Here is a 24,792-nt window from a genome sequence, read left to right as displayed (position 1 = left end):
TGACTTTTGATAGGCTTACTCTGGGTACCATGATATCATTTCATTCATGTATTTTTCATTAATAATTAAATTACATTGCTGCTTTCATTCTTATTTCGATTCTTAGATGAAAATGTGCTTCTTCATTTGATTATATTGTTTAATTTTTATTTCCCTCTCCTGTTCTTCATTACTTAATCTTCCCTTGAATTATTTAGTCTTTTTCTAAGGTGCTTTAAAATGATTTGTATGAAACTCAACATAAAATAAAATTGTCCTGCTTTCAATGACCAAAAAAAAAAAAAAAGACATAAAAATGTTCAGGCCACACACAATGGCTCACACCTGTAATCTCAGCACTTTGAGAGGCCGAGGCAGGTGGATCACCTGAGGTCAGGAGTTTGAAGCCAGCCTGGCCAACATGGTGAAACCTCATCTCTACTAAAAATACACAAAATTGGCCAGGCATGGTGGCGGGCACCTGTAATCCTAGCTACTCGGGAGGCTGAGGCAGGAGAATCACTTGAACCTGAGAGGCGGAGGTTGCAGTGAGCTGAGATTGTGCCATTGCACTCCAGCCTGGGCAACAAGAGCGAAACTCCATCTTAAAATAATAATAATAATAATAATAATAAATATAAATAAAAAGTTCAGTAGAAACTTCTTGGGAAACTTTGTATGTCTCTAGCAGAGTTAAAAGGTTTTGCAGAAGATAAACGTTAAAAAATTATTTATTTGGAGTGAATATTTGGTGAGTTTTTATAACTTTAATTGCATCAAACACTGAATGCTGTGAGAGTCAATAAATCTTATAACAGAAGAAAATCAGTCTCTTTAAATAAAAAATCCATAAATTTATTGCAAATCTAGAAGTACCAGAATGTCACTAATACAGAACAAATCAGCAATCTTGTCTGTATTTTCTTCCAAACATTTAAAACCTTGATTATTGACATATTGAAATTGGCATACATTTTGCTTTCATGCAGATAACAGAATAGACATGGAGCAGATCCCTCAGAAATCAGTTATAAATATTAAATTGTATTGAACATTCATAGTAAAAAATATGTTGTAAAGTGCTGAAGTCATGTTAAGTCTGCAAAACTGCCACAAGCTCAAAGTTCTTCTCAAGCAGTGACAGAGATTTGCTACATCCACCTTGTTTTAGGTATGTCTGTTTTTGACAGACACTTTGTCATTTCCTCCCCCACCCTCCCCGAAGTTTTATAGATTGTCCTATTTCTATGGCTGATAAGATGTTCTACAGATTGTAGCAGGTGGTGATGAACTATGCCACTTTCATTTCAGTGCAGAGAAATATTCAAGCTTGTGTGTACCTGTAACCAAACTAGGCTTGTTATGGTTTTCCCCCTGAGTTGTCATTAATTAACATTAACGATGAATAAAGATGGAGCAGCAAGCATGGACCATCACCTGCAGGGTGAGATTGTGGTAAAATAGGTGAGTAAAAAGTCCACCTATTATCCCGACACTTGCCCTCTTTACAGAAAACTGCTAACGTGAGCAATACTATACATGTAGTGTAACTCCAAAAGAAAAAAAAGAAAGAATAACAAACAAAAAACAAAACAAAAAAAAACAATGACCAGCTACCCGATACCTCTGGCAACTTAGAGCAATCAAGTTATAGAAGATGTAAATTGCAACTTGTAACTCACTATAACGTAATTGTCTCTGTTACCCCCATGTGAAATACAGAAATCCTTCAACAATTAGATGGTTTTTTCTTTAAATCAGAAATGCTTTAACAGTTCAATGAAATATAATTCTGATCAAAGAAGTTCCTCAAGTATTCTTAGATGATAAAACAAATTATTTTTGAAAGCTAAGGCGATTTGCTATCCAGTATTTTTTCCCCTTTAATAGCACACGTTGCCCCTAATCAAATGGAAGAATCATGACAACTTGGCTGTTTATGAAAGTATTTTTACAAGATAAGACGTATTCTGTGAGTCATTTAAAGGATTGTAGAAAGGAGGTAAAAATGCTGCTTATGTCTCCGATTTTATTTTTTTTGATTACTTTAATCATCCTAGAATAACTTAATAATAAATAGTGGTTTAAATTAAAGACACTACAGTCACATATTTCTGTATAACTGAAAGCAACAGGAAACACATTTTTAAATGCCATTTTGTATATTCTGTACTGAAATACTTCTGGTAAGGACTGGCCATAAAAAGAAGTGGTAATCTTCACATTTATGAAGTTCAAGTTATATATATACTTAAAATTTGTTTATTAGTAAAATGTTTGGTCTTAAACTATACTTCATTTCCAGCAAGCAGAGGCTGTAATTTGTTAATGGGAGCCTTGGTATTTTACAAAAGGTTTAACAAAAACTATTTATTCATATTTCTGAAAATTAGGAATTTTTTTAAATGATTGAAGTCTTTTTTTTTTTTTTTTTTGACTGGCCAATTTCATTTCAATGACCCGGGTTCGATGTTGTTTTATTCAAGATAGTAGTTTATTCAGACAAGACCATAGGAAGAAAGAAAAGAAAGAAAGAAAATCATTTGTCCCACGTGAAAGCTTTTAAAACCACTTTGCCAGTTCATGTCGCTATTTTAATATTGGAATGTGAACCAAAGAGTCTTTCTACATATCTTTTGTATTGCTACTGAATACAGCCAGATTTACATATGGAAGAGTGCTTGGTTGTTTTTTGTTTTGGCTTTAAAAACAAGCAAAAAGGAAAGCTTAAAACAAAACAAAACAAAAACGATGTCCGTAGTGCTCTTCACATACACATTCCCTTTAAAATATAGTTTTGAAAATGGAGTAGAGGGGTTAGCTCCTCTACCTCCTTGTGTCCCTGTCGGGCCCACCCCATCCCTCTCCAGCCAACACAGTGGCTGTTGTTGTAAGTAAGTGTGTCATACTGGCTCCATTTGCACGTGAACTCTGTGCTCATTTTTTGCAAGATCCATTTCTAGAAAGTCTTCAGGTATGTCCTGTAAAGTCTTCCCACGATGGCTCACTACCTTTGTTTCACCTGAATGATGACGCTGGCACAGTCCCATCTTACACGGTCTCACCAGGGCGAGGCACACAGCAGCCAGGGCCATGCCAGCTGCACAGGAGTAGAAGGCTCTGCTATAGATCTTACTTTGGTCCACCAACAAACCTGGAAGAGAGCATGGCGTCCATTAACAGCATCCTTCCTAGACATAAGCCCTCTCACCCAGGCGACCCTCACAATCAGAAGCCTCTCAGTTTCATTGCCTTCCTTGTTTTCTTTTGTGTTTCTAAAGAGAAATGGGTGTTAAAGGCAGAAATCTTTGCTAGATTGGAGAGGAGAAAGAGACAAACACACAATATACTTCTTCTTGGGCTAAGTCTGTCCTAGCAGAGGATCTAAAACCTGGGACATTTAGATGCATACTTCTTTGAAAAGGTAATATTCTTCGGTAGGAAGGAACTCTGTTATTTCACTTGAGTTCACTTTAGGTATTTTTTTTTTTTCTTTTTTTTTTTGAGACGCAGTTTTATTCTTGTCTCCCCAGCTGGAGTTCGATGGCGCAATCTCGGGTCACTGCAACCTCCGCCTCCCAGGTTCAAGCGATTCTTCCGCCTCAGCCTCCTGAATAGCTGGGATTACAGGTGCCTGCCACCATGCCCGGCTACTTTTGTATTTTTAGTAGAGACGGGGTTTTGCCATGTTGGCCAGGCTGGTCTGGAACTCCTGACCTCAAATGATCTGCCCGCCTCAGCCTCCCGAAGCGTTGGGATTAGAGGCGTGAGCCACTGCGCCTGGCCCACTTTAGGTATCTTTTGACAGGGGTATGATTTCTAATCACAAACACTTTAAAGACCCATTTGGGATCTAAGATATGAAACATACCTATGTCCCTCCTACAAGGAAACATTCTGTACAAATCAATTAGGTATTTACAGAGTGCTGCCATCCATTTCCAAACACCTTTCCTGAGAAGGGAAGGTGACTTACAGAAGTCCATTAGTTCTATCATTCCAGAAGTCAGGTGGGCTCTGAAGGTGATAAATCCATGAGTTCCTGTCTAGCATGAGAGAAGGCAAGGTGACAGAAAAAGCCTGGGTTGGCAGGCGCAGTGGCTTACACCTGTAATCACAGTACTTTGGGAGGCCGAGGAGGGCAGATCATGAGGTCAAGAGATTGAGACCATCCTGGCCAACATGGTGAAACCCTGTCTCTACTAAAAATACAAAAATTAGCCAGGCGTGGTGGTAGGCGCCTGTAATCCCAGCTACTCAGGAGGCTGAGGCAGGAGAATCACTTGAACCTGGGAGGCGGAGGTTGCAGTGAGCTGAGATTGTGCCACTGCACTCCAGCCTGGGCGACAGAGTTAGACTCCATCGCAGGAAAAAAAAAAAAAAAAAAAAAAAAAAAAAGCCTGGGTCAATCTGGACTACAGACACAGCTTCCTGTCCTGATTCGACCACTAATTTACCATCGGACCTTTGGCTTCAATTCTTTGGCCTTCAGTTTCCTCATATTTAAATCAAGAGGGCTGGCTCAGGTAATCTCTAATCCCTGGCAGCTCTAAAATTCAATGGAAATATAAAACGGCAGTAAGTTTTTTTATGGCTTAAACAGGAAGCTAGCACAATTCATAAGGGGGAGTATACAAGCATTTGTATTTTGTGTATGTAAATTACCTGCAAGGGGCGGTCCAGCCAGTCCTGCTATGCTCTGAATGAAGATGTAGACCCCAGCTGCAGAAGGCATCTTCTCAATGCCCACGACATCATCCTCAGCAAGCAGTGGAATGTGGGTTCCTCCTATTGTTCCAACCATGAACCCAAAAAATATGCTACATGACATTAGACCCCAGAATTCAGTAGCAAAAGTAAAGGCAAACAGAGACACAGTCAATAAGATGACGCAGATGAGCTCAATGTAAATCTTACGAATGGGCTCTCTGTTGAGGACAAAACCAGCTCCGATCCTCCCGAAAACTTCTGCAATGGCCATCGTAGATAATAAAAAAGCAGCGCGGTCCTGGTCAATGCCCAGACTAATGCCCAGAGGAATGATGTACAGGGAAGGTGCAAAGAATCCCAGTGTTGCGAAGAGACCAAACAATGCATAACAAATAAAACTTTTCTCTTTCAAAATGGAGAAGTCTAACAGCGGGGCTTTCTTTTCACTCGGCCCGGGGCTGGTCTTCACCAGGACCTGCTGCATGTCAGCCTTCGGCTCCAGTTCCGGGTTAGTGTGACTAGGCACATTTTTAGGTGAGGTAGTTAGTTCTACTCCTGAGTCAATGGAGTCTATTGAGGTTCGTGTTTTCTCATTTTCAAGCATATACTGCGCTTCTTTCCGATTTTCCTGGATGACTGTTTTCGGTGACCCTGGTCCTCTGATGATGATGGGTCTGAGCAGTGCTCCGAAGATGACAATGTTTAACTGTAGTAGGCCCACGAAGAGGAGGCTGTATCTCCAGCCAATGCGCTCCTTCAGAGCCATGATTGCTTGAAGAGGCAGGAGTGAGTGAAGAAGAAATAAAATATAAGGTCAATAATGGACTCAAGACCCAGGAGAAGCCATCAAGAAGAAATATGGATCCAGATTCCATTATAAATTTTTTGGAAATTTATTATACTCAGCATTATGAATGTGTACTCAATCTTTTTTTTGAGACGGAGTCTTGCTCTGTCGCCCAGGCTGGAGTGCAGTGGTGTGATCTTGGCCCACTGCAACCTCCGCCTCCTGGTTTCAAGCAGTTCTCCTGCCTCAGCCTACCAAGTAGCTGGGATTACAAGCGTGTGCTACCATGCACAGCTGTTTTTTGTGTTTTAAGTAGAGACAGGGTTTCACCATGTTGGCCAGGCTGGTCTCGAACTCCTGACCTCAGGTGATCCACCCACCTTGGCCTCCCAAAGTGCTGGGATTACAGGCATGAGCCACGGTGCCTGGCCAAAGATTTTGTTTTGAGATGATCTGCACACAGATAAGAATGCTGTCTTTATTAGCATCATCTAAATCCACATTGAATGTAGCTCTCTTGAAAAAGGAGAGGACATAACAGGTGAACAACTGCAAACTACTAGATTATTCTGGAATGCATGTGTCAAGAAAGCCGTACCACTGCATATGTGCCCAGTTAGGAATTCAAACCTATTATTAAAGTGGTCTGAATACCTGAAGTGGGGGTTAGGGAGGACAGATCCTAAAAATGAGCTGGAGAAGAGACGTAAATAACCTCTCATTACTCATACACTTAAAGTCATCCGTACTGTTGGCAAAAGTTAGTGTAGCAAGAATACCTGAGTGGTGTCCCTCATCCACATTCCCACTTAGACTGTTGTAGTCTACTTACCTGGTGCGAAAGCAAACACAGCGAAACATTCTCCTGTGGAAGCAACTGCAGTGACTATGGAACGTCTTTTGCCAAAATACTGTGATAGGATGGTTACAGTTGGGAGAAAACTAAAGCAGTATCCCAGACCTGTGAAAGAAAAGTCAGAAAAGCCAATGAAACCCACATACTGCTTGAGACTGGAAGGATGCATTCAAAGAGCTGGGATTTTTGGTTTTGCTTTTTGAATCTTAAGTTCTGGGAGCCAAGTAATTCATTCTGGACAAAGGTGATGTTGCAAAGAAAAATGGGTTTCATGAAAGGTCTGGATAAACTTCAGTGGTTGTTTTGGGATACTAAAAGTATAATTTTTTTTTTTTACTTAGCAACACTTTTTTTCAAATTTATATAATTCACAATGGATGAAACTATTATTGCATGAAATTTTATATAAGATTTGTATCTAGAAAGAAATAAGTCGTTTCGTATGTGCAGAAATACAGGAAAAATGTAAAGTCTGCAAATCTTAACAACTGTGTGTGTGTGTGTGTGCGCGCGTGTGTGTGTGTATCTATTGTCTATGAGGAATATATGGCCTCCTTTTATTGTTCATTTCTTTTTTTTTTTTTAAACAGACAGGGTCTCACTCTGTTGCCCCGGCTAAAGTGCAGTGGTGTGATCACAGCTCACTGGAGCCTTGACCTCCCAGGCTCAAGTGATCCTCCCACCTCAGCCTCCAAAGTAGCTGGGACTACAGGCACACACCATCATGCTTGGCTAGTTTTTTATTTTTTGTAGAGATGGGGTCTCCCTGTGTTGCCCCAGTTGGTCTCCTGGGCTCAAGCGATCCTCCTGCCTCAGCCTCCCGAAGCGCTGGAATTCAGGCATAAGCCACCATGCTGGCTATTCCTTTTAAATGGAAAAAGGTTTTCTTAGGCCCCCAAGATTAAGTCTGGCGTGTTGCACTTCCCCTACAGCCCTGGATCCTCACTGATTTGAGAAATACTGGCTACAGATATTCGTCCTACTTTGTAAAAATGCTATCTTTTGGCTGCAAATATAGCAAAAGAGAAGTTATCATCATCTCTGGTGAAGATCAAACAAAAACTCTTGGGCACTTGAGAACAGGTTCCCAGGTCTCCTGAAGTCCATATAGCTCAGTTCAAAACTACTGATCTGAGACACCGTTAATGTTAAAGAAAAAAAAAGAAAGAGAAAGAAATATAGTTTGGCTTTAATTTCCTCCTTCCCCTTCCTTGTTCTTCAAACTAAGTGTCTAGAGAACTTCTGAGTCAAAGAGGAACACTTACCAGAGATGATGCCGATGGCGACGTACATATGAGAAACCTCTTGTGAGAAGGAGGCGGCCACCATCCCGGTGCTGACAAGTAGCCCCCCCAACATCACCACCAGACGGTGTCCGAAACGATTGCTCAGGACTGTGGCAAGGGGAGCTGCCAGGAAAGAACAAAACGATATTTTAACTCACAGAGGCTTCAGGGTTAGCTGCCATAAGACTCCTTCCTCCACATCTTGCACATGGAGAGATGATGTCAAATATAAATACAGCCGGGTGCGGTGGCTCATGCCTGTAATCCCAGCACTTTGGGAGGCTGAGGAGGGAGGATCGCTTGAGCCCAGGAGTTCAAGACCAGCCTGGGCAACATGGTGAAATCCCGTCTCTACAAAAAGTACAAAAATTAGCCAGGCATGGTGGTGTACACCTGTAGTCCTAGCTACTCAGGAGGCAGAGGTGGGAGGATTGCTTGAGCCTGGGAGGCAGAGGGTGCAGTGAGCAAGATCACACCACTGCACTCCATACTGGGTGACAGAGTGAGACCTTGTCTCAAGAAAAAACCAAACCAAACCATAATACATTTCATGCAAAGTCAGTGCAGGAATTATTTTACTATGTGTTCAAATTCAACACGATTTGTCAGACTCCTGAAAGAGAAAGCCAGAATAACAGTATACAACTTTTATCTATATTTTTAGATGACTCTGACTCACCATAAGCATCTATAAAATTAGATATGTATTTAATTTATGTTATTCTATAATAAAAATTGGTTTTCCTATGATTGCTTGAATAATTATTTTTTCTCTACTCATGGCTTTGGATTCTTTTTAAAAAGCTCCATTTGGAATCAGATTCTAGTTAGTTTCTTTTTTTTTTGAGATGGAGTTTTGCTTTTGTTGCCTAGGCTGGAGTGGCAATGGTGTGATCTCGGCTCACTGCAACCTCCACTTCCTGGGTTCAAGCGATTCTCCTGCCTCAACCTCCCGAGTAGCTGGGATTACAGGCATGTGCCACCATGCCCAGCTAATTTTGTATTTTTAGTAGAGACGGGGTTTCTCCATGTTGGTCAGGCTGGTCTCGAACTCCCGACCTCAGGTGATCCACCTACCTCGGCCTCCCAAAGTGTTGAGATTACAGGCGTGAGCCACCGCAACCGGCCTAGTTAGTTTCTTTACAGGACGAAAGAATGTGAATTCTAAGTTATGCACTCCTGAAGGAGAGTTGCTATGGGACAGATAATTGAAAGTGAATCATCATTTGCTTAGCTTCTATAACCTGTATCCCCTAGGACATTTAAATCTGGCAAATTAGTTTCCTAGTTATAGGTTACTTAATATTAACTTGACAACAGTGACATAAGTGAGCCATTGAAAGTTGGGTCAAGGAACAACAACATGCTAGAAGAGGAAGTGGGGAGAAAAGGATTCCATGTTTTGGGGTTAGTCTATATGTATCTACTATGTTAACTATTAGAATACAAAGTAATCTTGGATGTAGCTCATAACAAAACCACTGTCACCATTTTGAGCCAGGATGTTGGCTCAAAGCATTAACAATTAGAATAATAGCATTTGGAAGAATTATCTTCTGGTATAATAGTATTAAGTGGAAATTTCTTGTTGACTACATTTTTATTTTTAGGTATAAAAGACCTAAAACTGAAGCTTTTGGATTTTCTTTTTATTTAGATTACCAAATATGACATTTTAGTCCTAATTCATTTAAATTATATTTCTAAGAAGGTAATTAAGTATTCCACAATTTAAAAATTAAGTTAACTTGGCCGGGTGTGGTGGCTAACACCTGTAAATCCAGCATTTTGGGAGGTCGAGGCAGGCGGATCACGAGTTCAGGAATTAAGAGACCAGCCCGGCCAACATAGCAAAACCCCATCTCTACTATAAAAATACAAAAAATTAGCCAGGCATGGTGGCAGGTGCCTGTAATCCCAGCTACTCGGGAGGCTGAGGCTGGAGAATCACTTGAACCCGGGAGGCAGAGGTTGCAGTGAGCTGAGACTGTACCACTGCACTCCAGCCTGGGCAACAAAGTGAGACTCCGTCTCGAAAAAAAAAAAAAAAAAATTAAGTTATCTTAATACTCACTTAAACTGGAACCAGGAACTACTTCATGAAACTTGTAAGAGTATGAAAACTAACAAGATAATTTTTTTTTTTTTTTTTTTTTTTTTTTTGTGAGACAGAGTCTTGCTCTGTTTCCCAGGCTGGAGTGCAGTGGCACAATCTCAGCTCACTGCAACCTCCGCCTCCCAGGATCAAGTGATTCTCCTGCCTCAGCCTTCCAAGTAGCTGGGATTACAGGTGCCCACCACCACACCCAGCTAACAAGAGAAATTTCTAACTTACCCAAAGGGTAAAAACATGTAGCACTGCCTTTTAAAGACATTCTATGGCTAAAAATGGACTACATTTAAAGGAGGGCTTTAACTTCAGCGATCACTTCAGAGATAACAGTTCTAAGACTGGGTGTAAGGGTAAACTTAGGGAAGTTTAAGGTCAACCTGGTTAACTTTCTTTTTTCTTTTTTGAGATGGGGTCTTGCTGTGTTGCCCAGGCTGGAACACAGTGGCATCATCATGGCTCACTGCAGCCTTGACCTCCCAGGCTCAAGCAATCCTTGCTCTGCAGCCTCCAGAGTAGCTGGGATCACAAGTGTGTACCACCAAGCCTGGTCAATTTTTTATTTTAATTGTTTGTAGAGATGGGGTCTTGCTATGTTGCCCAGGCTGGTCTCAAACTCTGGGGCTCAAGTGATCCTTTCATTTTGGCCTCCCAGAGTGCTGGGATTATAGACATAAGCCACCACGCCCAGCCTGGTTAACTTTCTGAGGTGAGTTCAACAGCCGTTTTCTCTTGGAAAACCCTTGGCAATTATTTCTGACAGAACAATGAACTCATGAGACTTGGCATGTATATCCAATAGTCCTTTATAGGACCAAGTGAAGATTAGTATGTTAAAAATGATACTGAAGCCCCATTTTATTTTATGCTATTGGGTCTGGGAGTAGATTATGTAATGACGAATCAGTGAAGTCCTTTAGGGAAACAGGTGCTTGGAATTCAGAAAGTCTCCTCAGAACAATATTCGTAATTTCACCTTATCTCCTTGTACACATGTCATTTCTCTTCAGGCATCCACATTTACATGTTTCTACTTGGAATTATGAGATTGGGACATGGTATGTCAGCAATTTTTTTTTTTTTTTTTTTGAGACGGAGTCTCACACTGTCGCCCAGGCTGGAGTGCAATGGCACGATCTGGGCTTACTGCAACCTCCACCTCCCAGGTTCATGTGATTCTCCTACCTCAGCTTCCTGAGTAGTTGGGATTATAGGCACATACCACCATGCCCAGCTAATTTTTTGTATTTTTAGTAGAGAGGGGGTTTCACTATGTTGGCCAATCTGGTCTCGAACTCCTGACCTTGTGATCCGCCTGCCTTGGCCTCCCAATTTTTGGGATTACAGACATGAGCCATCGTGCCTGACTGCAACGTTTTTTTTTGTTTTTTGTTTTTTTTAATGACGGTGTCTTGCTCTGTCGCCCAGGCTGGAGTGCAGTGGTGTGACCTCAGCTCACTGCAACCTCCGCCTCCCAGGTTCAAGTGATTCTCGTGCCTCAGCCTCCCAAGTAGCTAGGACTACAAGTGCGAACCACCGTGCCTGGTTGATTTTTCTATTTTCAGTAGAGATGGGGTTTTGCTATGTTGGCCAGCCTGGTCTTGAACTCCTGACCTCAAGTGATCCACCCACCTTGGCCTCCTACGCTTGCCTACAGGCATGAGCCACCCGTGCCCGGCCATCAGCAACTTTTTGATGTTGCTTCTTAGACAGTGACAATATCCTTACATCCTCACAAAAGGGGGTTGACTTCACTCCTCAAGGGGATCTACAGAATCCTAAGAGTGTGCAGACGGCAGATGTTTAATACGTGTGTGTGAAAGTGAAGGCTATCATGGCTGGCAAATAAGGCTTTTTTCTTCAGTGCCTCTTGTTTCTTGCTAATCCTCAGTACTCTGAAAACCCTGTTAGTTGGGGCTAGGAAGGACCAACAGGCATATAAGGGAATGAAAACATCACAATCACCCCAACTACCATTATCAAGGTAGCCAAATTAAAAGGGACCTACACTTACGTCATGGTTAGGCCGAAAGGTGTACTAACCTGAAAATGTTAAGACAAACACACAGATTGAGATTATCCATGAGATCCTGCTGTTGGATTCATTAAAACTGTCCATTAAGTCATTAAAGAAGACACCAAATGTCTTGATAATGCCGTAGGTGAAGACTTCAACGAAGAAAAATGAAACAGCAACTGCCCAGCCCCATCCTCCGTCAGGCACTTCAGTATACACGTTGGCTTTGGAACAAAGCTTTAGTTTATTTTGGGTCATTCTTAATCTGAGAGAAAAAGTTAAAAAACAATTCAGATCAGCAATAGCGTGAGGATTGATGATTCTCATACTCTTTAGCAAACATAACAGATAAGAATGACTTACCGGGGGGAGGGGGGAGGGGGGAGGGATAGCATTAGGAGATATGCCTAATGTAAATGACAAGTTAATGGGTGCAGCACACCAACATGGCACATGTATACATATGTAACAAACCTGCACGTTGTGCGCATGTACCCTAGAACATAAAGTATATATATATATATATATAAAGTACTTACCTGATCTCTTAGGTTGTTGAATATTTATTTATTTATTTATTTATTTATTTATTTATTTATTGAGATGGAGTCTTGCTCTGTCGTCCAGGCTAGAGTGCAGTGGCGTGATCTCAGCTCACTGCAACCTCTGCCTCCCGGGTTCAAGCAATTCTCCTGTTTGAGCCTCCCAAGTAGCTGGGACTATAGGCATGCGCCACCACACCCACCTAATTTATTTACTTATTTTTTTTTTTTTGAGACAGAGTCTCACTGTGTTGCCCAGGCTGCAGTGTAGTGGTGTGATCTTGGCTCACTGAAATCTCTGCCTCCTGGGTTCAAGCGATTCTCCTGCCTCAGCCTCCCGAGTAGCTGGGATTACAGACGCCCACCACCACACCTGGCTAATTTTTGTATTTTCAGTAGAGATGGGGTTTTGCCATGTTGGCCAGGCTGGTCTCGAACCCCTGACCTCAAGAGATACACCCGCCTTGGCCTCCCAAAATGCTGAGATTATAGGCATAAGCCACCACGCCCGGCTGACGGTTGAATATTTAAATTATGTGCAAGTAGTATAAAGTCTTTGGATAAGTTTATGTATATATACATATATACAAATCTTGGTATTGTACGTGGGCCCCCCCAAAAGAAAGTTAAATGGGAAAAATAAACAGACATGAAGAACCAGAGCAGAATATTTAGAAGCATATTGAAGGACACCAGATGGTCACCAGACCAGGTATTAATGCTGACCTTGAAGGACTCAACTGAGGCCAGAAAAGACTGCACTGACCATAAGGAATGTTGATCAGAAATGAAGCCTAGAAAATGGAGGCTGAAAAGCAAACACTGGTTGTGCATCCAGCACCTTCTACTGAGTACGTGTTTGAGATACCATAAGCATCTCTGCTTGATGTCCCTGGTCACCGCGATCACCAGCAACTCTTCTTCCCCCCCATTTTCTACTCAGTAAGCAATATTCTGATTATGATTTGGTGTTCCATGTGGATGTACCTACACAGACACAATGTCACTATAAATCAAAATGAGGGCCTTCTGTCTTCTGGGAGTTTGTTAAGCAGGAGTAATTTCCTCAGAGTTGACCACCAATTGGTATATTAGCAATTCAATTTCCAAGTACATGATGATCCTCTATAATATGGTGTCTAAATAAGGTGCTATTATACCAGCCTGTGGGGCCCCATCTGGATACCAGTTAACTGAGTTACCTCTAACCTCACTGTGCCTCTCCATTCAAACCGCAACAAAGATCAGAACGAGCAGACCTGTACCTTAACACCACTAAGGAGACACTGACATTGACACTGGTTTAACTTAAGTCTTCTGGATTGGGCTCTAGCACATGAATACTGTCTTTTTCAAAGCCTCTGTGGTTACATATACTTTGAAAGAGTCATATGTAATTTTTTTTTTTTTTTTTTTTTTTTTTTTTTTTTTTTTTTTTTTTTTTGAGACGGAGTCTTGCTCTGTGTCGGGGCTGGAGTGTAGTGGCGCCATCTCGGCTCACTGCAACCTCTGCCTCCCAAGTTCAAGCGATTCTCCTGCCTCAACCTCCTGAGTAGCTGGGACTACAGGCATGCGCCACCACACCCAGCTAATTTTTGTATTTTTAGTAGAGACGGCGTTTCACCATGTTGGCCAGGATGGTCTTGATCTCCTGACCTTGTGGTCCACCTGCCTCGGCCTCCCAAAGTGCTGGGATTACAAGCGTGAGCCACTATGCCCGGCCAAAACAGTCATGTTTATTTTTAGCCTAACTAAACATTAATTATATCTATAATAATCAATGAGTCCATGCCATGGTCTTAGAGCTCTTAATGGCAACCAACCTCAAGTTTAAGAATTCTTTATGGCCAGGTACGGTGGCTCACATCTGTAATCCCAGCACTTTGGGAGGCTGAGGCAGGTGGATCACCTGAGGTCAGGAGTTCGAGACCAGCCTGGCCAATATGGCAAAACCCCGTCTCTACTAAAACTACAAAAATTAGCTGGGCATGGTGGTAGGCACCTGTAATCCCAGCTACTGAGGAGGCTGAGACAAGAGAATTGCTTGAATCCGGGAGGAGGAGGTTGCAGTGTGCCGAGATCTCACTGCACTCCAGCCTGGGCAACAGAGCAAGACTCTGTCTCAAAAAAAACAAAAGAAAACAAAACAAAAAACAAAAACGAAAAGAATTATTTACATACGACCCAAAGCAATCTACAGAGTGGATTCCTATCAAAATACCAACGACATTCTTCACAGAAATAGAAGAAAAAAATTCTAAAATTTGTATGGAACCAAAAAAGATGATGAATAGCCAAAGCCATCCTGAAAAAAAGAACAAAGCTGGAGGCATCACACTAACAGCCCTCAAAATACATGACAACACTACAGTAATCAAAACAGCATGGTACTGGCATAAAAACAGACACACTGACCAAAGGAACAGGAGAGAACCCTGAACTTAATCCATGTGTCTACAGCCAACTGATTTTTGGCAAAGGTGCCAAAGATATTCATTGGAGAAAGGTCAGTCTCTTCAATAAATGGCGCTTTGAAAACTGGATATCGATACAAAGACTAAAACTAGATCCCCACCTTTCACCCTATACAACAATCAACTCAAAATAGATCAAAGACTTAAATATAAGACCCAAAACTATAAAACTACTAGAAGAAAACATAGGGGAAACACTTGAGGACATTTGTCTGAGGAAAGATTTTTATGAACAAGACTGAAAGAGCACACATAACAAAAGCAAAAATAAACATGGGATTATATTAAGCTAAACAGATTCTGCACAGCAAAGGAAACAGATCAGCAGAGTGAGGCCAGGTGTGGTGGCTCACGCCTATAATCCCAGCACTTGGGGAGGCCAAGGTGGGTGGATTGCCTGAGCTAAGGAGTTTGAGACCAGCCTGGGCCACATGGTGAGACGCCATCTTTACTGAAAATACAAAAAATTAGCTGGGTGTGGTGGTGCACAGCTGTAGTCCTGGTTACTCAGGAGGCTGAGGGACAAGGATTGCTTGAACCCGGGAGGTGGAGGGTGCAGTGAACTGAGATCCTGCCACTTCACTCTAGCCTGGGTAACAGAGGGAGACTCTGCCTCCAAAAAAAAAAAAAAAAAAAGAATGAAAAGACAACCCACACAAAGGTAGAAAATATTTGCAAACTATTCATCTGACAGGGGATTAATATCCAGAATATACAAGGAACTCAAACATCTTAACAGCAAAAAAAAACTCCCCAACAATCTGACTTAAAAATGGGTGAACAGGGCCGGGGGCGGTGACTCGCGCTTGTAATCCCAGCACTTTGGGAGGCTGAGGTAGGTGGATCACGAGGTTAAGGAGATCTAGACCATCCTGGCTAACACGGTGAAACCTCGTCTTTACTAAAAATTAAAAAATTAAAAAATTAGCTGGGCGTGGTGGCGGGTGCCCGTAGTCCCAGCTACTTGGGAGGCTGAGGCAGGAGAATGGCGTGAACCCGGGAGGCGGAGCTTGCAGTGAGCCGAGATGGCGCCACTGCACTCCAGCCCGGGCACAGAGCAAGATTCTGTCTGAAAAAAAAAAAAAAAAAAAAAAAAGGGTGAACAGCCTGGGCGCGGTGGCTCACGCCTGTAATCCCAGCACTTTGGGAGGCTGAGGAGGGTGGATCACGAGGTCAACAGATCGAGACCATCCTGGCCAACATGGTGAAACCCTGTCTCTACTAAAAATACAAAAATTAGCTGGGCGTGGTGTCGCGTGCCTGTACGCCTGTAGTCTCAACTACTTGGGAGGCTGAGGCAGGAGAATCGCTTGAACCCGGGAGGCAGAGGTTGCAATGAGCCGAGATCATGCCACTGTACTCCAGCCTGGTGACACAGTGAGACTCTATCTCAAAAAAAAAAAAAAAAAGGGTGAATAATCTGAACAGACATTTCTCAAAAGACATACATATGGCCAACAAATATATGAAAAAATGCTCAACATCACAAATCATTAAGGAAATGCAAATCAAAACCACAATGAGGTATCATCTTACCCCATTTGGGATGGCTATGATCAGAAGATAGAAAATACAAAAATGCTGGCAAGGATGCAGAGAAAAGAACTCTTATACACTGTTGGTGGGAATGTAAACTACTACAGCCAATATGGAGAACAGTATGGAGGTTCCTCAAGAAACTACAAATACAGCCAGGCGCAGTGGCTCACGCCTGTAATCCCAGCACTTTGGGAGCCCAAGGTGCGGGGATTGCTTGAGTCCTGCAGTTTGAGAACAGCCTGGGTAACATAGGGAGACCCTGTCTCTACAAAAATGTATTAAAAAAATTAGCAGGCCGGGCGCGGTGGCTCACGCCTGTAATCCCAGCACTTTGGGACACCGAGGCGGGCGGATCACAAGGTCAGGAGATCCAGACCACGGTGAAACCCCATCTCTACTAAAAATACAAAAATTAGCCGGCTACTCGGGAGGCTGAGGCATGAGAATGGCGCGAACCCCGGAGGCGGAGCTTGCAGTGAGCCGAGATTGCGCCACTGCACTCCCCAGCCTGGGCGACACAGCAAGACCACGTCTCAAAAAAAAAAAAAAAAAAAAATTAGCAGGGCCAGTGGCTCATGCCAGTAATCCCAGAACTTTGGGAGGCCAAAGTGGGTGGATCATGAGGTCAGGAGTTCAAGACCAGTCTGGCCAACACAGTGAAACCCTGTCTCTACTTAAAAAAAAAAAAAAAAAAAAAAATTAGCCTAATGTGGTGGCGGGTGCCTGTAATCCCAGCTACTTGGGAGGCTGAGGCAGCAGAATTGCTTGAACCCAGCAGGTGGAGGTTGCAGTGAGCTGAGATCATGCCACTGCACTCCAGCCGGGGTGACAGTGTAAGACTCCATCTCAAAAAAAAAAAAAAAGCGGGGTGTGGTGACACATACCTGCAATCCCAGCCACTTGGAAGGCTGAGGTAGGAGGATTACTTGAGTTGAGGCTGGAAGCTCTAGGCTGCAGTGAGCAGTGAACACACCACTGCACTCTTGCCTGGGTGACAGAGCAAGACCCTGTCTAAAATTTTTTTTTTAAAGTTGACTAGCATGGTGGCTCACACCCATAATCCTATCACTTTGGGAGGTCGAGGTGGGTGGATCACTTGAAGTCAGGAGTTCAAGACCAGCCTGGCCAACACGGCAAAACACCGTCTCTACTAAAAATACAAAAATTAGCCGGGCGTGGTAGCGTGAGCCTGTTATCCCAGCTACCCAGGAGGCTGAGGCATGAGAATGACTTGACCCTAGGAGGCAGAGGTTGCAGTGAGCCGAGGTCACACTACTGCACTCCAGCCTGGGCAACAGAGTGAGACTCTGCAAGGTGGCTAATGCCTGTAATCCTTTGGGAGGCCAAGGCAGGTGGATCACTTGAGGTCAGGAGTTTGAGACCAGCCTGGCCAACATGGTGAAACCCGGTGTCTACTAAAAATGCAAAAACTAGCCAGGTGTGGTGGCACATGCCTGTAGTCCCAGCTACTCAGGAGGCTGAAGGAGGAGGATCACTTGAATCCAGAAGGTAGAGGTTGCCATGAGCAAAGATTGTGCCACTGCACTCCAGTCTGGGTGACAGAGCAAGACTCTGTCTAAAACAAATAAATAAATAAATACAAATAAAAATAAATAAATAAAATGTAAAAAGAAAATTCTTCATAATTATACAATTGTATACTGGTGAATTTTCAGGGTCAGGGTGCATTATATCCTTTATATCCTTTTCCTAGCCATAAATTGTTGGGTCAAAGTTACTAAGGCAAAGATTTTATTGAAAATAGAAGGCAACTGAAAAATAACAGGACACAACCTCATCTATCCAGCAGACTTGCTGGTTTTCTATTTTGAAAATCTAATGTTCTGAATTTACTCTACAAATCTTAAAAAGCAGCAAATCTGATCTAACTTAATATCATTAATCCTATTGATAGCGCCATTCCCACTGTAGCCTAATACTTGGGAAGGACTATGTATTCACTTTATACTCTATTACCACTAAATATTTGGTTGATTAAAATAAGGCGTAAGATGTTGTAAGATGAGTATGCTCTTTGCAGCAAAGGCCTTTGCATTTTGATGTGTGTTGATGTGTCATGTCTGAGAGCAAATGGAAAGGTGGGAAGGGCAGTTAGATAGCTCAAGAGGTAGGCTGAGCAACTATAGAATAGTTTGTCACTACTGTCCCTCAACATGGAAAGCAATTGATTTAAGTTGGGAGCCAGGAGCCCTTTACCAAATTAGGTTTTCACAACATCCCTCCATTTCAAAAGTCATTCTCAAAATGAGGCCGCTGGGGCAGAGAAGTGAGAACAACACTAGCTTAAGATTTAGAAAAGCAAAAAAATTTTTAAGAAGTGCTTGCCAGTGTTGGCTTTAGAATAGTGTCTAGCCCTGGGGAGGAATGGTGAGCCTGCAACTGTCAAGGCTGTAGACTTCACCCCTTCTATTTCATCCCCCCAGCAGGCCATTGGTTTGAGCTTTTCCTTGTGAAGACCATGACTCGTTTGCCAGCCTCTTAATGGACTTCCGTATCCTGTACAATGAACCTTTTGGAAACGGTGTATTGTCATGGCATTTTTCTACTCAGACTTTTTTTTTTTTTTTTTTTGGAGATGGAGTCTTGGTCTGTCACCCAGGCTGGAGTGCAGTGGCACAATCTCTGTTCACGGCAACCTCCACATCCCAGGTTCAAGCAATTCTCTGCTTCAGCCTCCCGAGGACCTGGGACTACAGGTGTGTGCCACCAGTGCCCAGCTACATTTTTGTATTTTTTCAAGAGACCGGGTTTCACCATGTTGGCCAGGCTGGTCTTGAACTTCTGACCTCAAGTGATCCACCCACCTCGGCCTCCCAAATGCTGGGATTACAGGTGTGAGCCACTGCGCCTAGCCTACTCAGACTTTTTCAATGGCTTTCGTCTTTCTGAAGAATAAAATCCACTCATTAAGGCTGGGCACGATGGCTCACATCTGTAATCCCAGCACTTTGGGAGGCCGAGGCGGGCAGATTACTTGAGGTCAGGAGTTTGAGACCAGCCTGCCCAACATGGTGAAACCCCGTCTCTACTAAAGATACAAAAATTATGCAGGGGCGTGGTGGCGTGTGTCTGTAGTCCCAGCTACTCAGGAGGCGGAGTCAGGAGAATCGCTTGAACCCAGGAGGCAGAGGTTGCAGTAGGGGCAACCTGGGAGTTGAGATCACTGCACTCCAACCTGGGTTACAGAGCAAGACTTCATCAAAAAAAAAAAAAAAAAAAAAAAAAAAAAAATCCACTCATTAGCCTGACTTTCAATGTTCTTTGTAACCTTTCTTTGTGGCCTTATTTCTTCTGGTTCTAAAACTTGACTCACCTGCCAGGGTCAAAGTGGAGACCTCCTGGCCCTCTAGTCTCTACCCACCTGGCTGTGGCCATGCCATTTCCCCAAAATGAGACCCTGCTCTGTGACATCCTTCTTTCTCCATAATGCTTTCTCCAACCAGCTCAATCTAAGGGCTCTCTTCTTCAGGTGACAGGTATCATTTAATGATGGGGTACTGTTTACTTTTATGCCTTTATCTTATTTGCTTGATTAAATTATTATGTTCACAAAATCTGAGGTCTATTTCTCTTTGTACAACCCCATGTCCCCAGACCCCGCCTGTACCTTGTACACAGCTTGTATTTATTTTTGCAACAAAATATCTATCAGGTGCCAGGTCCTCGCTTTCACTGTAGGGGCACTACAGTGACAAGACCAAGAGATGGTCTCTGCCTCCATGGACTAAAATATCTGCTGATGATGATGCTAAGGAAAATGAATGCATCTGAAATGCATCCTATTTAAATGATTCAACCACATCTTGCCGGAATTCAGCACATTTCTGACAAGCAGTCAGGACTCAGTAGCTGCTAAGTCCAAAGTCAAATTGGCACAGTTGTTCTAACCCAGAAATGTGCCCAGAAGGTCTGAAGAGTTTTAATGGAGGGCTCAGGACCACCTTAAAACAAAACATATATAGTGATAAAATGTGATAAAGACCCTAGAGAGACGTGGAGTGCAGTGGCACAACCATAGCTCACTGTAGCCTCAAAACTCCTGGGCTCGTGCTCAGGCACAGTGGCTCACATCTGTAATCCCAGCACTTTGGGAGACTGAAGCGGGTGGATTACCTGAGGCCAGGTTTCGAGATCAGCCTGGCCAACATGGTGAAACCCTGTCTCTACTAAAATTACAAAAATTAGCCTGGCGTGGTGGCGCACACCTGTAGTCCCAGCTACGTGGGAGGCTGTGGTGGAAGAACTGCTTGAACCCAGGAGGCAGAGGTTGCAATGAGCTGAGATTGTGCCACTGCACTCCAGCCTGGGCGACAAGAGCGAGACTCCGTCTCAAAAAACAAAAACAAAAAAACTCCAGGGCTCAAGTGACCCTCCCACCTCAGCCTCTCGAGTGGCTAGGACTATAGGTATGTGCCACCATGTCCAGCCAATTCTTTTTTATTTTTAAATTTTTATTTATTTATTTTTTGAGACAGCGTCCAGGCTGGAGTTCAGTGGCATGATTTCGGCTCACTGCCACCTCCGCCCCCTGGGTTCAAGCAATTATTTGCCTCAGTCTCCCGAGTAGCTGGGATTACAGGCACCCGCCATCATGCCCAGCTAATTTTTTTGTATTTTTAGTAGAGACGGGGTTTCACCATGTTGGCCAGGCCGGTTCGGAACTCCTGACCTCGTGATCCACCCCCATCAGCCTCCCAAAGTGCTGGGATTACAGGCGTGAGCCACCGTACCTGGGATAATTTTTATTTTTTGTAGAGACAGGGTCTCACCATGTAGACCAGGCTGTGGACTGCATTTAGATGAGCGGGACCAGATTGCAGTTTTTTTATGAGCTGAGATTACCTGCCACCATGAGAAGCCTCTGTCTGGCCAGCACTGAAGTTTGGTGCCAGCTACCCGCTTCCTCTTTTCCCTTGCCTGTATCATCAGAGGTTTACACTTGAAAAATGGATGGGGTTAGGATGAATCTGTAACCCCTGAAGAGAGTTAGAATTACTGAATGTTAAAGCTGAAGGGAAAAATTGAGGTCATCTTATTCAATTCCCCTTTGTAAAATCTTACTCATTTTGCAAAATCGGGAAACATCCCCAAGAAGTGAAGGGACTTGACTGAAGTAGCCCAGTACTGAATCTCCTGCCTTCCAGGGCTCCTGCTGTACAAGCCTACAGGAGAGCATTTTTATTTTATTGAATTTTTTTGAGACAGAGTCTTGCTATGTCACCCAGGCTGAAGTGCAGTGGCACGATCTTGGCTCATTGCAACCTCAGCCTCCTGGGTTCAAGTGATTCTCCTGCCTCAGCCTCCTGAGTAGCTGGGATTACAGGCGCTTGCCACCACGCCCAGCTAATTTTTCGTTTGTTTGTTTGTATTTTTAGTAAAGACAGGGTTTCACCATGTTGGTCAGGCTGGTTTCAAACTCCTAACCTCGTGATCCACCCTCCCAAAGTGCTGGGATTACAGGCGTCAGCCACCGTGCCCGGCCTTCTCCTTTTCTTTTTTTCCATTCCTTCAGCAGAAGGCCAAACCTTCTGTCTCTGCAAACAAAGCAACTGAGGCCTGAATTTTGAACTCATTTACGTAGAAGTCTCTATGTTCCAGAATATGAAAGTTTTATCTGTCCACTTTGGTTTGTGGCCATGTGAATTTATCTGATGGGTAGGGATATTTTTCAGCTGTGTGCGGATCTAACTGGTGAGGCAAGCTGAGTCATCCTGCCCATCAACCCCTGCTTTACGGATGATGGGATTTAGGCAAATCACTTTGCTTCCCCATTTTCATTGTCAATGTAAAATCAAGGTAAATGTAAAAAAGGGAGTTGAACTAGACTCTGATGAGCTTAGATCTCTTCCTGCCCTAATAGTCTATACTTCTATGATAGCCTTTGACCGTCACTTGCTTTAATCCTTCTAAGCCCTTTGAAGGCAAGGCCCAAGAGTTGGTCTTCTTAAAGCTCTTAGGCCATATTTGTTAATTTCTGTGTACCGTTAACTGGCTGCACAGCTATGGAAGCCACTGAATCCCGAACTTCTATCATCTGGAAAGCACGGCTTGTCAGGGGAGTCTCTCAAGCCTTTTCCAACTTATAAAACTCAACAATTCTGAATGGGGGTTCCTGGCAGCCATCTTCCCTTCACCCTGGTATTCTTCTGGAGGAAGCACAATGACAAAATCCACGGGCAGTTTGGAGGATTTCCTAGTAGCATGTGGTTAAGTGTCCCCTTCACTAAATGGGTATTAACCAGGTGCGGTAGCTCATGCCCGTAATCCCAGCAATTAGGGAGGCCGAAGCAGGCAGATTGCTTGAGCCCAGGAGTTTGAGACCAACCCGGGCAACGTAGTGAGACTGCGTCTCTACAAAAAAATTAAAAAATGAGGTGGGAGGATCGCTTGAGCCTGGGAGGTCGAGGCTGCAATGAGCAGAGATCACTTCCATGATGGGAGGGAGACCCTGCCTCTAAACAAATAAATAAATGGGTATCTTGCCAAAGGCTTGGAAACCTGCTATCCTTGGGAGTTTCACTGTGACTTAATTTGTTGAGAGAAGATTTGGACCGAGGGCATGCAAAAATTGGATTATCATAGACCATCAGAGTGTTACTCTAGGGGCAGCTCAGAGCAAGGTTCAAAACGCAGGCTCTGGATGGAAATGGGGTGGCTACTGGGGTAGGCAAACCCCGAGCAAAAGCACTGCGGATTTCTCTTCTTAAAGGTGTAGCCTGGAGAACGGCTTTGACAAGTCGTTTCTGGCCCAAGTTGGCAAAACCAGTCTGCATTTGGCTAAAGTTCATTTTCATTCTCTATTAAAAAAAAATTTCCAAACCTAACCTGGATAGCTGCCTCACGATGTTGAATCACTGGCTACAACCGAGTCACCATTTTACAAGGCTATGGTGTTGAAACCTGAGCCCCTAATTTAAGTGTCCTCCTCAGGAGTTCCACTGAGGAAAGTCCTCTTTTGGAAACCACAGAAGGAAAACTCAGGGTTACTGGTACTCATTACACTGGAAGGAGCTTTTCCACTTGGCTGCATTGTTTATTTACATACTGTAAGTTCCTATCTTGGACACTCTTCCCTTAATTATGAGAAGAGGGGTTTCTATGATATCATCTGGCCGGATGTATTGTTGACCCCCAAAATGCCACGTAATGGTGCTTGGGACATGGGGAGATGCATCGTTTAGAGATTTCAGCATAAGCACTTGGCATCTTTTTACAAACAAGACACCTATCTTACCATGATTTGCAAAAAACAATCAGATCACTGAGAAATCTCATTCCCGGGGTAGAAACCATCTCCTGCGAGAAGGAGCTGGCACGGAGTGTCTAACCGTGCAAACAAAACCGGCTTCCAGGTTGACAAGTTGTAATTGCTCCTCCCCAGTTGGCTCCGGGGAGCTTTTTCTAAGACTGACGCCCCCCGTGTTTGGTGACATTTTATATACGCCACCTAACAAACTTCTATGACCTGTCTTGCTAGGGTAGGGGGAATAAAAAGAAAAGACGACAACAACCTAGAAGGAAATAACCCATTTCCTCTGCAAAACCATCTTCCCTTGCTACGGAACTGCTCGGCGACACCAGCGCTTTCCTGCGGTTGGCAGCCCGGGAACCTTGAAGTTGCGCGGGACCGGCCGTCAGCCGCTGACAGTTCTGACCGTCCAGGTGGAGGACCCGCGCTCTGCCGGGAAATCCCTGCCTTCCCGCAGAGGGCAAACGGTGGCCGCCCCAGGGAGTGCTGTGTTTGGGGGCCGGGGAGGCAGGGAGCCCCACTTTCCCTCGCGCTGCCTCAGTGGCCGCCCTGCGTGCGCGCGCCAGCCTGGGGAAGGAAGGTACCTCTGACATTTCGCTCCTGCGACGCGCAGGCAACTTCATGCGGAAAATCCGCGGAGGGGCTGAGCCCGGAGCCCCCGACTCTTCCGACGTCCCGGAGCCCCCAACCCGGGGCAGGGGGCACTCAAAGGCCAGGCGTGCCTTTAGGTATCTTCCGGGACCCAACTGTATCAGGGTCACGGACATTCAACTCTCAGCTACCCACACCGGCGCAAGCGCGTCATCCCGGTGGCCCTGGGCATTCCTAACTGTCAGAGCGAATATTTTTGGGAATAACCTCTCCAAAATGTGAAGATGTTCAGTGGTCTCCTCCGCCTCCCATCCCAAAAAAAGGCCCCAACACATATTTTTAAAAAAACAACCCACACCCCACAATCAAACTTTTAAACATGTAAAATAATAAACCAACTCACCAAGTTAGAAGGGAAGAGAATAAACCCCAAAAGGCTCCCAATAAGGCGGAGGCTTGGCCTCCCCCTCCTTATAAGCCGCTCGGTAACATGAGAAAAGGATTAACCCCTTAGGGGGCGGGCCCGACTCTAGCGCAAGTTGGCTCGGGCTGCTGAGGCCGGAGCGCCCGGGCCCTCCACCCACTCCCGCGACTCAGGCACCCGAGCCACACCCTCCCCCCGCCCCCCACC

General features: G+C 44.0%; 2 protein-coding genes across 3 annotated transcripts in view; one reads left to right on the top strand and one right to left on the bottom strand.

Annotated features, from left to right (window-relative positions):
• ARSG (arylsulfatase G) overlaps positions 1 to 24,792 on the top strand; it is a 163,791-nt gene that overhangs the window by 7,316 nt on the left and 131,683 nt on the right. The window lies entirely within an intron of this gene.
• SLC16A6 (solute carrier family 16 member 6) lies at positions 811 to 24,764 on the bottom strand. Of its 2 annotated transcripts, none has more exons than XM_073005093.1 (6): positions 24,155 to 24,764; positions 11,772 to 12,010; positions 7,598 to 7,741; positions 6,309 to 6,437; positions 4,645 to 5,460; positions 811 to 3,133 (listed from the first exon to the last, which is right to left on the bottom strand). In XM_073005093.1, the coding sequence occupies exons 2-6, from the start codon at positions 12,001 to 12,003 to the stop codon at positions 2,883 to 2,885; spliced, it is 1,572 nt and encodes a 523-aa protein (XP_072861194.1). In that variant the 5' UTR covers positions 12,004 to 12,010; positions 24,155 to 24,764; the 3' UTR covers positions 811 to 2,882. The 2 variants fall into 2 exon arrangements, with proteins under 2 accessions (XP_072861194.1, XP_008010185.1); XM_008011994.3 differs by having other exon boundaries at positions 24,565 to 24,764.

The sequence above is a fragment of the Chlorocebus sabaeus genome, chromosome 16, assembly GCF_047675955.1.
Source record: "Chlorocebus sabaeus isolate Y175 chromosome 16, mChlSab1.0.hap1, whole genome shotgun sequence".
NCBI classification, from domain to species: domain Eukaryota; kingdom Metazoa; phylum Chordata; class Mammalia; order Primates; family Cercopithecidae; genus Chlorocebus; species Chlorocebus sabaeus.
Note: the sequence above shows the minus strand (reverse complement) of the source record. Positions and strands in the feature narration are given on the sequence as shown.

What these genes read in the sequence shown, in the direction of transcription:
- SLC16A6 (XM_073005093.1), bottom strand. Translation starts at nt 12,003, where the DNA reads ATGACCCAAAATAAACTAAAGCTTTGTTCCAAAGCCAACGTGTATACT. An exon ending in CGCCATCGGCATCATCTCTG is followed by an intron (nt 6,438 to 7,597) that starts GTAAGTGTTCCT and finishes TTTCTTTCACAG; the next exon opens with GTCTGGGATACTGCTTTAGT. An exon ending in GGCTGGACCGCCCCTTGCAG is followed by an intron (nt 3,134 to 4,644) that starts GTAATTTACATA and finishes GCTCTCTTCCAG; the next exon opens with GTTTGTTGGTGGACCAAAGT.